The sequence below is a fragment of the Accipiter gentilis genome, chromosome 33 (assembly GCF_929443795.1).
Source record: "Accipiter gentilis chromosome 33, bAccGen1.1, whole genome shotgun sequence".
NCBI classification, from domain to species: domain Eukaryota; kingdom Metazoa; phylum Chordata; class Aves; order Accipitriformes; family Accipitridae; genus Astur; species Astur gentilis.
The window spans coordinates 17,034,137-17,048,821 of record NC_064912.1 but is presented as its reverse complement, the minus strand read 5'-3'; the positions used below and the strand labels follow the sequence as shown (position 1 = coordinate 17,048,821).

Below are 14,685 nucleotides of genomic sequence, written 5' to 3'. Positions count from 1 at the left end.
CCGCCATTGGGGATTGTGGGGGGGGGGGGGGAGGCGGAACCCCGGGGCGGGGGCTCCGCTCTCCGCCCGGGCGGCACCGGCGGACGGACCGGCGAGAGTCAACGGCTTTCCGGCAGCGACTTCCGGTTCTCCTGTCAGAGGAAGCTGTCTGTCATTGGAGGTCCCGGCGGAAAGCCCGCCTTTCCCCCCGGCGACGCCTCAAGCGCATGCGCACGCTCTCCCCTCAACTTCCGGCGGTGGCCATGGTGATGGCGGCGGCCAGGTAGGGCCCGGTGTCTCCCACCGGCCTCTCCCTCCCTTCAGCCCCGGCCGCCGCGGTCCCTTTCCGGCGGGGAGGCAGCCCCTTTTCTGGGACCCTGCGGTGCTCCCGGGGCCTGCCCACCTCCGTCCGCCCCCGGCGGGGCTGCCCCTGTGGTCCGCCGGGAGATGTGGAAGTCTGGCTGGGTGAACGGGGCCCTGGTCTGTGGGCAGGGGAACCCGGGGCTCTCAAGTACCTAGTTCATCACTCGTCCGGCTATTAAATACCTATTTACTTATAAATCAGGGCGGGGAGAGACGTTAAGCCAACTCTTCATTTTCTCACTGGGTTTTAGGTGATTCTTGATTTGGTAAGTGTCCGCAAAACGCTTTCTCTGGCACAGGAGATGTAGTATTCTAATCACGCCACTTTGATTTCCCTTCGTTTGTGTCCCAGTCACCAATAGAGGATTTTCGACGGGGAGGGTTGGAAATGAAGCTTGTAACTGAATAAATATGTCAGGAAGGTTTATGAGAAGATGATTTCTCAAGTCGAGCCCCTTTTTGGGGGGCTGCAAACGGTTTTTTCCCTCTTCCTTTACCACGGGGCAAGGTGGTTGTTTGGCGTAACAACTATGTAAAAGCATAAGCAGGATTTTGTTGAATGGCTACTGAAATGCAACAGGTGGTTTTACTAGGCGTTGCTTCAAGTAGATGGGAGCTTGTTCAAATTACACTAGAAAAAGTTAAATCAAAATACAACTGGTACTTACCCACCCCTCAGCAAACTTGAACGCTCGTTCGTTGTTGCCAGGTACTTACAACGAGACCTACCAGCTGCCATTCCATGGCACTCTTGATCACACCAGCTGCCATAATTTCTCTTGAGAATTCCAGATGCGTTATTGTATTCCTTCTCCTGAACCCCTTCTCCATTTTCTGTTTGAAATGGTTGTGTAGTAGTGAGGAGCTCTGTCCAGTTCCTGCGTTCCTTCTTAGGAGTTTTACTGGTTTCTGAGGACCTCAGTGTGTTTTTTATGTTATTTTCTGCTTATAAAGTTTGGAATGAAAGCTGATTATGTAAGCATGTAAGTGCCCACTGGCATTTCCGTAATTCAATTGTTTGAATTGGTGTAATCACTGGTTTTTTCTTACTGGGTTTTGAATGAGTTTTTTGAAGTTTAACTTACCATTTATGGGGATCTTGTGCATCAGAGAAATTGTCAGCAAATTTTCCATTGGCTTATATTAAATCACATTAGCAAACAATGTTATATGACCTTTTTTTTTTTTTCTGGCTTAGATGTTTATAAGTTTGATTTCAGTTTCTTTCCAAAGCAGCTGGGTCAGTAAAACTGTTTAGCTGATATAAAATGCAACTAATGCTCACTTTTCTCCCTGTAAAACACGGCTTATAAGGGAAGCTTATAAGGGAATTTGGCCTGCTGGAGGGAATGCCCATTACCCCAGTAAATACCGGGTTTTGATGCAGAGTGTGATGAGAAACTCATCTGTCTGTTCAGTTGTGTTCAAAGTTCTCAAGAATCCTAAGGGAAGAATTAAAAGTCTGTTTTCTTTTAATTAGCGTAATACCCATTTACTACAACATCAGCGTACGCCCCAAAACTAATTACAGTAATAGAGAATTGCAACTGATTCACAAGTTGCCTTTTTTTCCATCTGCAGTGTGGAAAGCCTAGTATTGGTCTTTATGGATGCTCTGGAGTCAATACTAGAAATTTTTGTTTAGTACTAGAAATAATCAGAGGGTTATTGTAAATTTTGTATCATATTGAATTATCTTCTGTCTTTTCAATCGGGGGGTTAAATTACACCACCCCCCACCACCACCCCCCCCCGAAAGGTCACAGACCGTATTCCTGAGGTTTGTTTTTAGAGGCAGTTCTTGGCTGTGCTAGCATTGGACAGAGCGCATTTTCTTGGACTGCTGCCATTTCCAAATTTAAGTCAGGTCTGTCCTGTTAAAAGACCAGAGGGAGACACCACCTCACAGAGTCACTGGCAAGTGAGTTCTTTTCAAAGGTAGGATATTGTGATTTCTTCAGACTAAAGTCGGTAGCTAATCAAGCTTAGAGCTGCTGTGCTTCTGGACAAGGGCTTCTCTAGAAAAAAAAATTTTTCCTCCCTTTTATCCCCCCACCTTTTAAATGACACCTTTTGATTTCTGAGAATAGCCTCCCAGTTGCTGCCATTTGTCATGAAATGGACAATGTGATTCTAGGTGGCTGAAGCTAAAGGAGAATAGGTGTTGTTTAAGGAAACTTATTAGTTTCTTTTAGGATTTGATCTCATCTTTGCTGGATTTAGTGCGCTCTTGATCTTATTAACTAAGATCCGTGTTCCTTCAGAAATCATTATCCTGGCTTTTATGGGATGACCTCCAGTTTTTGTTTTAAGGGGAAAGTTGTTTTTTTTTTTAACTGGATATCTGTGATATATTTTATTATATGGTAAGCCTTTCAAAAAGTTTCCAGTCACCTGTATTTGCTTACATTATCAGTGTTCTTATTTCTGCTCTCTAATGACCTGCATGTTCCAATCCTGCCTTTTGGGATGGAGAACTGAGAATTACAGGACTTTATTTGAACCAATTATGAGCAGTGGCTTCTCTCCTGCTGATAACCTGGTGTCATAAACATTATCTGTCAAGAACTAATAACAGGTTTTTTCAGCATGAATAGCCAAATTTTTGAACAAAGGTGATAGTGGGGTCTCGGAACTTTGGGCAGGAGGTCTGAGGATATCCAGTTCATCTCGAATTAGGTGTGGAAATCTATGTGTTGCCCACCCTCCCCCATGTTTTTTAATGTGACATGGCGTTATCTGCCCTGGGATGTCTTTAGCTACTTCAAAGTGTTATCTATCTTAAGTTGGGTTTTATGCTTTTGATCTTCTTCTACCAGCCTGTGTCTTGCAACTTAGCATTTTTGTTGATGTGAATCAAGTCTTTTTTATCTATGATCTATCTATCTCATTCTCCTTCAGATTGCAGCAGTTTTTTCCGCTGGCTTTTGCAGCAAATAACCCTAATACTGAACAGAATATAACTTCTCCTTCAGGTTGTAGCAGTTCTTTCCTTTGGTCTTTCCACCAAATAACCCTGAAAACTGAACAGAATGTAACTGCCACCCTGTTGTGTCAGTAGACTGGCACTAGGCTCCGAAAGATGTATATAGTTGAACATACTGCAATGTGGTTCTATGACTTGAGCTGATTTTCATGTTCTCTTGTTCCACTAATTACTTATCAATTATTTTTTTCAGCATATTCAATATGACGAGCTAAAATAGGGACTCATGGGTTTGTGACAGAAGCTAGTCTATGAAATGAAAGCAAAACTTGTTGCTGTAGGTCCAAAGTGCTACAGAAATTCTTCTTTCCAAAATAATTTAGTTCAGTTAGGGTGTCCTCTTTCTCAAGTCTGACTGAACTGAGATTTTCTTTGTTCTGGGGCTCTTTTTAAGGGGCCATTTGAGTACCTTCCTTGGAAGACAGTACTGCAACTGTGTCCCCTAATAAAAAAAGGATCTACATATCTGATTGGCTAGTCCTTCTCTCTCTCACTCCCCTCCTTCATCCAGTCTTTCTCTTCCCCATCCCATATTTCCCCTCCCCATATATCAGAGGGGGTTACCGGTTGATTCAAACTCTAGCATGGAAGGTGCAAAAGTGTGTTGCTGCTGCTGACTGGGTTCATGGCTTGCTGCAGCCCTCAGGCAGAGATTGGGTAATTTTCCTAGTTCCTGTATATAATATGGAGAAGGAGGGGGGGAAGGGGGGAAAGAAAGAGAGAGAAAGAAAAACAATAAAAGACTTGGAAAGATTTTTCAAATGAAGAAGGATTTAAAGGCAGACCTTTTTTGTTTAGAAAGTAAATGAATAATAATTGATGTGATTAAGGAATAAGTTAACCAGGCATAACTGGTTCATACTGATGAGCAGTGGATGCTACCTGACCAAAACATGGTTAGCCTTTAGTTGCTAGGCTTGGGGGCTCTTTTCCACCAGCCCCTGTGGCAGAGAGTTCAGTCCTTGCAAAGTCAACCTTTAATTTTGCCAAAGAAACTGAAAGAACCATGCTGTAATCAGACATGGGACTCCCTCCCATCTCCGAGTGTGGTTTGGTTAGAAAAGGTGTCAGAAAAGCCCTGTCTTCCCAGTTTTACCTTTTTACCTACTTTTCACTGTGATCTGCATTTTACTGAAATCAGAAGCAAAGCTGGTCAGGGGCAGATTTTTAAAATGCCTCAGCTTCAACCTGGGCTCATAAAGGAAGTGCCACTCCACCTGTCAGCTCCCACTTTGGAAATAACGAAAGGTCCTAAATGGGAGCCGAAGATTTTTGATTCCAAAATGCCCTGTAAGCCACACTGCTCAATGTCAGCACAGCACCTGTTGTCCCTGCCCACATCTCATCTTCTGAATCTCAAGAGACCTTTGAGAGCAAAATAAAAAAAGACAACATAAAGAGGGCAGCTGCTTTAAATGACTAGCTGAACATGAACCAGTAAGGAGAACCTTCTTCTTACCCAGCTTAAGGAAGGCCAGTGGCCTTGTGTCTAAACAGCTCTTTCCCAGGAATTGTTTTAGGGCTGATATGCACTCTTATGTTAAATCAGCTCTACTAGTCTTCTGCTGTAAATCAGTACAAAATACACTGTGTGCACTCAGCACAAAGAGGTGGAGGAGTAAGATGCTGGTCTGAGCAGCTGGGTGCTGTGCTCATGCACTGCTTTGCAATGGAATTAGTTTAATCTTCCTTTTGGGTTTCTGATTTCCCACTTTGGGCATACTCCCTACGCCCGGGGCGCTTGGGGCCTCAATGTCTAGCTGTGTTACACACAGTGTATTACACAATGAAGTACTTTGTAGATACATGAGTTAGCTCAGGAATGGGAAGCTCCATAGTACCTTGAGAAAGTGTTCTGTACTAACTCGATGGATTTATTTTTAGACCTTGTCAAGCTTATTTAGAGCTAGCTCAGCTATCTTTATGTGTTATTTTATTGTGTTCTAGCTATGCCTCCAGAAATACTTATTTTATACAGTTCATTACTGTTTCAGCAACCTAGTCTGTTCACCGACCAACTACTTGAGGAATTCTGTCCAAGCCCCCAATGGAAATCTGGAAGAGCCTGACATTTTCCACATTAGCTCTGTTGCATGGCATGTAGAGCCTCTGTCATCCCCCCAGCTCCTACTTAATGACACTGAATTCTGGCTTAGCATTATTAGCTAGCTCTTGTTTTCTGCTTCTCATGCTGTCCTTTTGTTTGAAGTAGTGTATGAGTTGAGTGCCCAGACCTTTTCAATATCTTCCTGGTAATGACCTATCTTGCAGTTCAAACTGCAAGAGTTCAAACCATCTGTACAACAGGGAAGATTCCAGGAAAAGTTTGTAACTACTGGAACATCAAGCATAAAAGCTTGGGGGTATATACAGTGGGAAAACTAGTGACCTTTTTTACAGCAGAAGTATCACTTACTCTTTGGCCATGTAGTAAGCTGTAACATAAACTACTCCCTTGAAGGCAATAGCATAGCAAGGACATTAGGGCTATGCATTAGTATCAGAATCCAGTTCCAGGATGAGATAGGTCTTGTAGATACTTTTAGCTTGGGTTTCATTCACAGATTTAATTTCAGTATATTAGAACACAGGTTCATGCTGTTAAACTGCACAATTAATGTCGGCATAAAAGAGCATAAATGTAGGCTTTAGCCTACTAGATTGGACATGTGGTTCATTTAAATCAGGTACCTTGTCTCTCCTAACAGGTGGTGAAAGACACTGGAGATGGAAGCACTGATTTCATTTCATTAAGCAAATAGCGTGCTCAGAGAGAAAACTTACTCTGAGTGTCCAGAAGGCAGACTGGCTTATATCCATCTGGGATATTACACAGTAACTGGTCTCTGGCATGTAGATACTGTGGTACTGGCTGTTCTAGAGAAATCTAAGAGGTTTTATTACAATCAGAAGTATGCAGAGACATATCGCAGCCCTGGGGAGCTTTCAGTCTAAATACACTTTGTACAAGAGGGTGAATGCAGAGCAAAATGTGGGAACAGCATCTCTGAACCCAAGTTTGTTACATAACAGCTGACAAGATCCAATGCCAAGTGTCCTGCTGGGATGTTCAGCTTAGCATTTAAATGCTTAAAATTGGGTACTGATGTCAACTTTTAAAGTCTAAATGAAGGGATGAGGAAATCTGTTGAAGATACCTCTGTATGGGACTCGGTTTATTGGTGGTTTAAGGCAAGGTTAAGAAAAAGGACTTCCCTAGTTTTCAAGCCTCTGCTAGTTTTCTTGATGGTGAAATGGTCTGCTTCCTTTCATCTTGTGGCTCTAGGAAGACTGTTCAGAAAGGAAAACTCATGGATCTTACAAGCACAGTCATCATCCCGCTGCTTTTTGGCAGCTTGGGGATCTTCGCCGTTTTTCGGCTACTGCAGTGGATGCGGATGCGAGCTTACCTCCAGGAAGCAGTGGTCGTGATCACAGGGGCTACCTCTGGCCTGGGAAAAGGTAGGTACTGAAAGAAGGGCACCAAAGGCAGGACAAGCAGAGGGTTGTGGCAGGGGCACCTACTGGAATAAAGCAGTAACGAGCAGAAAATTCCTATTGCTCTGAATTTTGAGAGACGTGGCTTGCACAGCTATATCAGTTATAACTATAGCCAGTGCAAATTTTGATGCAAGAAAGTCTTAAAATTTGTTAAGGAAAATTTTAATCATCCTTTATAAACTGGAGCTCATCAAAGCAAGGAACAAGTTATAATGTTCTTGTGCTGTCAGAGTTCTTTTCTCTAAATCCTGAAAAAGCCAGGAAGTCCAATTGTATCTCTAATTTCTTTCATTCAAATGTCTACTTTTCTCTCTCCCTTGCTTCCTCCAAAGAATGTGCAAAAGCCTTCCATGCAGCTGGCTCCAAGCTGGTGCTCTGTGGCAGAGACAGCGAGAAACTCAAAGACCTGGTGCAGCAGCTTTCTACCATGACCAATCACCGAAAGAACGTAAGTGTGGGAGAAGGAAAGGCTTGCCTGTCTCATGTGGCTGGGATTTCTGTTCATGTTATTACAGAAGTTACAGAATTGCTTGTGGGTTATTCTGTTGAGCAATAGGAAAAATGCAACTCTGTGGTTAGGGATAGATATTGCTATAGGAGTACATTGAGCTAACATGTCATATCTTGTAAAAACCCTACAAAAATAAGCCATCTGAAAGACTCCTTGCCTTGTAGTAGAAGTCAAAGCACATAAGTGCCCAGACCCCTTGCATCTGTATGTCATATACTGAATCTGGAAAAGTGACTTTCCTTCTGTTTGCTTTTATTTTTTATGTCTAGTTCTGGGCTAAGAAAGGTGTTGCTGGCTTCTGCAGAAGACACAGGGGTTAAGTTTTTTACTTTCAGATGCATTTTCTTTAATAAAACAATAGGAAACATTAGTAGTTGAGGAAGACCTCACTTGCCCCTTTCCTAGGCTCTGGTATAAGGAACAGGCTACAGAACCAGAGAAAGATGAGAGCACAACCTGCTTCTGTCATGTATTCCTACCAAATGGAACTGCTCCACTGTAATTGCACAAGGTTTGGATGGCCCAGCTTCTGTGCTTCCAGAGCTGGGAAATCGCATCACGAGTGTGAACATACAGCATGTTCGGCACAGCCTGAATTGGTCTTTTGCTAACTTTTGCTTATTCACAGACACACAAACCTCACACTGTGGTATTTGACCTCTCGGACACCAAAACTGTCCTAAATGCTGCTGAAGAGATCCTGAAGTACTTGGGTCATGTGGACATACTGATCAACAACGCAGGCATCAGTTTCCGAGGCACAATTGTGGACACAGGACTGGAGGTGGACAAGAAAGTGATGGAAACAAATTATTTTGGTCCTATAGCCCTCACCAAAGGTACCCATTCTCTGGATTACAGGGGGACAGTGGATTTGGCTGATACCTTCTGCAGGCCAACACAACTAACTAAGCACAGCTTAACTTCTGGTTGTAATTGTATTTGGTACAGTACAGTATAAGAGGGGAGGAAAGTTTTGTTTTATGGGCAGGCCTAGAGGAGATGCTTGGGCGTGACTGCCTGGGAAGTACCTGATTAGAGATACCATCTTGTTTAAAACACCTCCTGACCCTAGTCTGGCAGGAACTTATGAAGAGAGATATAGTTAGCCTGTCTGCACTGATAAAACACTAGGAACACAGTATGGGTTCTAGGTGAAGCTGTAGCTTTCCTAGGAAGCTTCTTTGATTACACAGAAAGTTCAGCCTGGAGGGTATCAGCTGCAGGAAATGGAAAGATGTACTGATGGCAGAAAAAAGCAAGTCCTGCTGGCCATGCCTGTGGGAGATCACAGCAACTGTAACAGCCTTTATGCAGCCTTGCTGGCACAAGGAATCTCCTCATAGGTGAACATCCCAGCCAGACTGCAGCTTCAGTTAGAGGCATCCTAGGCACTATCCCTTGCCCAACACCTACACTGAACAAGGATCTTGTAATTCACTTAGGCATCTTTGAATGTTCTGAAAGCACTGATTCTTGACAGCAGCAACAGCAGGACTGTTATTCTGAATGGGTCTTTTCTGTCTTTTGCTAGCACTTCTCCCCTCCATGATCAAGAGAAGACAAGGCCACATTGTGGCCATCAGCAGTGTTCAAGGCAAAATAAGCATTCCTTTCAGATCCGCATGTAAGTACCTCCACAGAAGATGGGGAAGACATATTTGGGGCATCAGACTGAATGAATACTTGGCTACTGCTTCCACATTTAGCTCTCTGTAGAGCTGGCTGCATGCAGGGAAGGCAGAGCTGCGCATCATTCTTGGTGTGGTCACAAATCACTGACAGCTGTTGAAGAAGGCACTCTCAAATACAAAATCTTAGTGCTGTCCTAAAGTTCTTAAGGGATGGGGAAGGAGAGTATGTTTTCAGTGTCTTGAAAACAGCATGATATTCCTATCTTAACACTTGAGAGTCCCTGTAAACTTTCTGGTTAATTCCATAATTTTATTGTATTTTATCCTTGCTGTTTGCCAGGTTAATCTCCTCTAAGAAAGTAGGAACTTTTTGTTTTAATACGTTAAGAAATGTCAGTACTACCAGTTCCCAAATAAAAGCCTAAACAGTTACCTTGATCCAGCAAACTCTTCATGCTAAATCAGTTATGACAATAAATAATATTGGTGAGATTACTGGAAAAAGCCTTATAAAAGATGGAGGAACTAAAAGGAGAGTGTTTGGCACACAAGCATCTGTAAGTCACTGAAAATGTATATAAAAAATGGAAAAATACAGCAGTGGTGGCGTAAGAGTGGTAGGGCATGATGCTGAGTCAAGGAGAGCCTGCAACGTCTGGGCCATCTGGTCTTGCAGATGATGTGGGTACAATTGGACCAAGAATTGTGTTCTGAATTGCTTCCAGAGTGCTTGCACAGTGACTGGAGCCACCTGGGCCTGGCAGCATGGAGCTCAGCTCTTACCTAGGTCCTCAGACAGGGTGCATAGCCTGTGCTAAGCTCTGTGCTGCTAGCGTCAGTCCTGCAGCCATGTTGAGGCAATGGCAGTCACGGTGGTAGTGACCAAGTATACGTGGAAAGGGAGTGAGCAGAAGGAGTTGCTCAGCCATTTAACAGGGGGAAATCCTGCCTTAGGCTACACTTCTCTACTCCTGTCTGCTTGTGTGATCAGGTTTTGACTTGTGTGCAGCCAAGCTCTGAACCTGCTCTGCAAGTCTGTTACAAACACAGCGCATGCAGGCCAGGAGGGTGTTCAGCAGCGAGTGTCAGGTCTGCCCTCCTGTACTGGCATCGCGTTCCCCCAGCCTATCTTATCAAATGCTTCCCAAGCCAGGCTTCATGTCTCCTTTATCGTGAGTGGGAGGCAGCTTGGGTTCACTCCGTAGTGCTTTGGCATGGCTGTGATATGAAGCTCAGGATCCTAGCCAGTTTCCAACTTGAGTCTTTACATTTTGCCTTCCTAAATTGCCTCTCACTCCCACTACCTGTTGCTGCCATTCACAAAAAAAAACCCAAAACGACAACAAAAAAAACCCAAACCAAAACAAAACCCCCAAAACCTCAGCAAAACCAAAAAAACCTACAAGTTAGAGAACAGCTGCTGGGTTCTTGCTGAGAAGCGACTGCTTTGCAGTGAAAAACCCATTCAGGGGAGTGAATCTTCCTTCAGCCCTGCTCCTTCTCCTTAGTGCATAGTCCTTTTCCTGTTTTTCAGATGCTGCCTCTAAGCATGCTACCCAGGCCTTCTTTGATTGTCTACGAGCAGAGGTAGAGCAGTATGACATTGATGTGACGGTTATAAGCCCTGGATACATTCAAACAAACCTCTCTCTCAATGCTGTAACAGCAGATGGATCTCGCTATGGAGGTGAGATATGATTTTTGTGCCCTCTATCTAAAGCATCTCCACCTCACTGAGTTACTCCGAAGTGTGCTTGCAACATATGGCCTCTGGTGGGGACACAGGTTAGCCCTGAAGTATCAAAAGACAGCTTTGGATGCATGGTAGGAAGAGTAGCCCCCAAAATTTAGCCTTTCTAGACAGCTACTACTGACTTCTAGCCCAACCATGAATTATACCTGCCTGTGCTCCCATCATACACAACTGTTGTAAAAACCAAAACCATACAAGCAGCCATGTACAGTTAGAACAGAGCATTCCTAGGAAAGCTACTGAAGTGTGGGCTTACCTGCTGGCATTGGTGCTTACTTGGGTTTCCCTTGGCAGTTATGGACAAGAACACCGCCGAAGGACAGACAGCTGCAGAGGTTGCTCAGGTGGTTCTCAATGCAGTGGGACAGAAGAAGAAGGAAGTACTTGTAGCTGGCCTAACACCCTCCCTGGCTGTCTACCTGCGAAACCTCTTCCCCAGGCTCTTCTTCACCTTAATGGCAACTAGAGCAAAAAAGGAGAGAAAAGAAAAGGACTCTTAGAGCTCGGCTCACTCAAGCAGTAACTGTAGGGAGAGGCTAACCCCCTGCAGTTTGGCTGGGACATCAGTGGAGGTGCTCCTGCGGGAAAAACCTTTCTCAAAATGCTGCAATTCACCATTACATGGAGGGTGGGAAGTGGTTTCCCCCACATCAGAGCAGGCCCACTTGCTGGAAGACAGCACCTAAACCTCACGTGAAGAAGGGTGCTTGGACAAAGGGGGAGAGCTGAGGCTGCAAGGGAGGGTAACTCAAGGGAACACACTTTGCAGCAAGGGAGGCCCCTGTGCTTGCTGAAGACAGCATCTTATCTCACCTCACTCCAGGCATGCTCAGCTCTACTAGCCTGCTACAAATAAAACCCACCTGTTTTGCCTTCACACAAGTAGATCTTAGCTTTCCCCACCTCATGGCCCCCATGAAATACAGTCCTCAGCTGGGAGCTCCCATGATCAGTGTCTCCTTCCCATTCCTTCCAATCTGATGTAGAACACATTGCTTAAAGTGGGAAACTTCACAGAGCCTCTGCTTGTTAACACACCAAATCATCTGATATGTTAAGCTAAAGTCAAGTCCAGTGCCACTTTGAAAGAAGCGACTGATGTAAAATTTAAGTTTTATTTGGCAATTATTTTATCTGAATCATGCCTTACTGATGTACAGGGACATTTAACTGTGCACTACCTGCGACTACAGTATTAACCCCAGCACAAGTTAATGCAGGGGAAGCATTGGACAGATAGAAGACAGCACAGCAAGGTATGTTGTTGTGTGTAAATACTGTTCAGCTGGCAGCGCACACCTGGCCCACCTGTAGGCCTAGAGCACAGAGTAGGTGCGATTCTGTGGATGCCAGGCACACTGTCTCCTGGCAAGCAGAGGAGAACCTGTGTGCAAGGTGGACAGTATAGGAGACAGACCCTTCGTTCTCATCTGTTTTAAAGCAATCACAGATGCTAATGAAGATCGCATCCAGTGGGGGAACAATACCCACCTGTTCACCTGTTGCAGGCTTCAGGGAGTCTGACAACCTGAGGGAGTGCCATATTCCATTCTTCAGCCCTTCTCCTCATGTGATGGATACCAGCACAATAAGGAAAAAGGAGTGGCTGCACAGAGATAGTTCAGTAAGGACAGAAATAATCTCTTTCAACTTCTAATTGAAATAAAGCCTACTAGTAGGAACCAAGGTCCAGAACCCTGTTGCTGCCTCCATGTGCTTACCAGCATTTTCCACGTGTACTGCCTTGTATGTCCTGCCTGTGAGTGCACATCTGATGACAAATAAATGACATTGATATGAAATTAATCTTTTGTTCTACTTCAGCTCCTCTAGGCAGGTAACATTAGAGGAAGGGAAGGCAGGAGGCTTTTGATTTGTTTGTTTTCTTTTCTTACATTCCTGCAAGGTGCTGTTGTACCAGTAGTAGTTGCAGAACAACACACTTCATCGCAGCCCTCTTTACATCATCTGCTAGCTTACACTAGACATAGTGTGAATTCACACAGATTAGTCACACTAAAACTCTGATACAGGTGTGCAGGCTCAGCAGGACCTTGTCCTTCAAAAAGCCTTTTCTTGACCAGTACCAATTATCTGTGAGAATCCATCCCAGATGATGACTGCGATGTGCTTAATGATCATGGTACTGCTGCTCAGTTAGGACATCCTCTACCATTTTCACTGTGGCTGAGGTTGCAGATTTGTTACATAAAGGCCTAGGGTTGACATTACAAGTTGAAGCTTTCAAGTGTATGCATCTCTTTTCCTGCTAAGATAGGAAACCAAGGCATTACCTTTGCTCCCTCTCCACAAGGGGAGTTTCTGTAAGCATTAATTGTGCTTTTCCTTTCGTGTTTTGCATGTTCAGGTCCTCCATTTCTTAGCAAAATACAGTGCTCCTGCCAGTCTTGTCCAGCTGCTTCATCTTCTGGGGTTTCAGATCATGGCTAGCTGTGAAGGACTGAGGGTCCGCTTTGCATTTCTGTTATCATCCACTGTGGTGAGGGGTGTAATACATCAGGCCTGAGGAAAAAAATTACGTGTGGGGAGTTACTGTGGTTACTGTCAGAGGTTACCAAGAGTGTGCACATTCCCCTTCTAAAGTAAATTTCCTCTCTGTGATAGGAGAGATGCAGCACACTCCATTTCAGAGGACCTCCATATGGTCAGGATGGGCAGCAAAGCGTGCAGGGCTTTTGAATGGGACCCTTGTCCCCAGCCACTGTAAGCCACAGCTACTGGCATGGGGGGAAGGCAGATACAGCAACCATCTCATGCCATGCACTGAAACACACAACCCTCGACATCCCTCTTATTCTCCCAGGTCACCTTGCATAGTTACAGCACTGACTTACTAATAGCCAGGATGTCACCTAAGTGTTTTAGCTAGAGTATCACTAATACTTCTTGGAAAACATGCCCCCCTACATCCCCATCTATGTCCTCTCCACTTCAGAATGGAGCAAAGGGTGCATTTTTAAAACAGACCTACCTGTTGTGACAGCTAAGATGACTTTTCACCTTCCACAGTAAGAGATCAGAGGAAACTTGTACATTTTTAACTCCAGAGCCTTTGATGCAAGCCATGTGTTCAGGGAGCCTACCAAGGGTTATAGTCCTTCTGCCATAGTGATCATTCCAGGCAAGGGAAAGCTAAACACAAAAAAGTACCAGGACCACAGAGGTTTGGTGAAGAAAAGGAACTAGCAGCCCTGACAATTATTTTGCATTGATTAAAAAAAGAACAGGAATGTCTTTTGTGTGGCTAGCACAAGGATATTTCAGGGCCTTCTGCAGCACTAAAGTACATATTGGCTACGGCAGATCTGCCGCTAGTTTAAAATTCATCCAGTAGACGGGACTTTAGAAACAAAACGTCAGGACTCGAAAGGCAGCCTGCCCAGCAGTCTTGGCCTAACCGCAGGAAGATGAAGTAGTTGCATTTCTTCTCCTCTCTGCCAAGGCAACTGCACATTGTTGCTATAAATAGAGACACTCTGGATCCCAGCTTCTTTTAACCTTGGAGGGAGACAATGCAGCCACTGTACCAGTCAAAGAGGCAAAGGGCTCTTGCCACCTAGAAACATCCCAATGCCACGGGAGTTTCCTCTAGCCCACGTGCCTGCTCAGGTACAGCTGCGTGGGCAGGTGGTAAAAGTACTTGCTCAGAACTCCCGGCAGCAAACCCCGTTTGCCCAGCACACACATGACTGGGATGCATGCCCTGCTAACAGAAAAGCTGCATCAGCAGAAAAGCACAAGTTGGAATCGTGGCCAAAAAAGCCTGCTGCAGTCTGGAGGTGAGGAGTTGGTCTTGGTGCCTGCTGTTGCAATTTGGAAAGATAAAGATAGAACTACTGAATTTGGTTTCTGACCTCATGAGACTCCCTTCCAAGGTCAGTGCTTCGGCTGTGGAGGTCAGACTGCAACTACCCCTGAAGCAAGCAGTACACCTGTG

At 44.7% G+C, this 14,685-nt stretch overlaps 1 protein-coding gene across 4 annotated transcripts; it reads left to right on the top strand.

The window, feature by feature from the left end:
* The first annotated feature begins 175 nt into the window (after positions 1-175).
* Positions 176-12,710, top strand: DHRS7B (dehydrogenase/reductase 7B). 4 transcript variants are annotated; one of them, XM_049835548.1, is made up of 8 exons: positions 219-608; positions 6,037-6,170; positions 6,615-6,790; positions 7,162-7,277; positions 7,969-8,179; positions 8,875-8,967; positions 10,509-10,661; positions 11,022-12,710. In XM_049835548.1, exons 3-8 carry the CDS (start codon positions 6,640-6,642, stop codon positions 11,225-11,227), a joined length of 930 nt encoding a protein of 309 aa, XP_049691505.1. In that variant the 5' UTR covers positions 219-608; positions 6,037-6,170; positions 6,615-6,639; the 3' UTR covers positions 11,228-12,710. The 4 variants fall into 4 exon arrangements, with proteins under 4 accessions (XP_049691503.1, XP_049691505.1, XP_049691504.1 ...); XM_049835546.1 differs by lacking the exon at positions 6,037-6,170 and having other exon boundaries at positions 176-262; XM_049835547.1 differs by lacking the exon at positions 6,037-6,170.
* Positions 12,711-14,685: the final 1,975 nt, after the last annotated feature.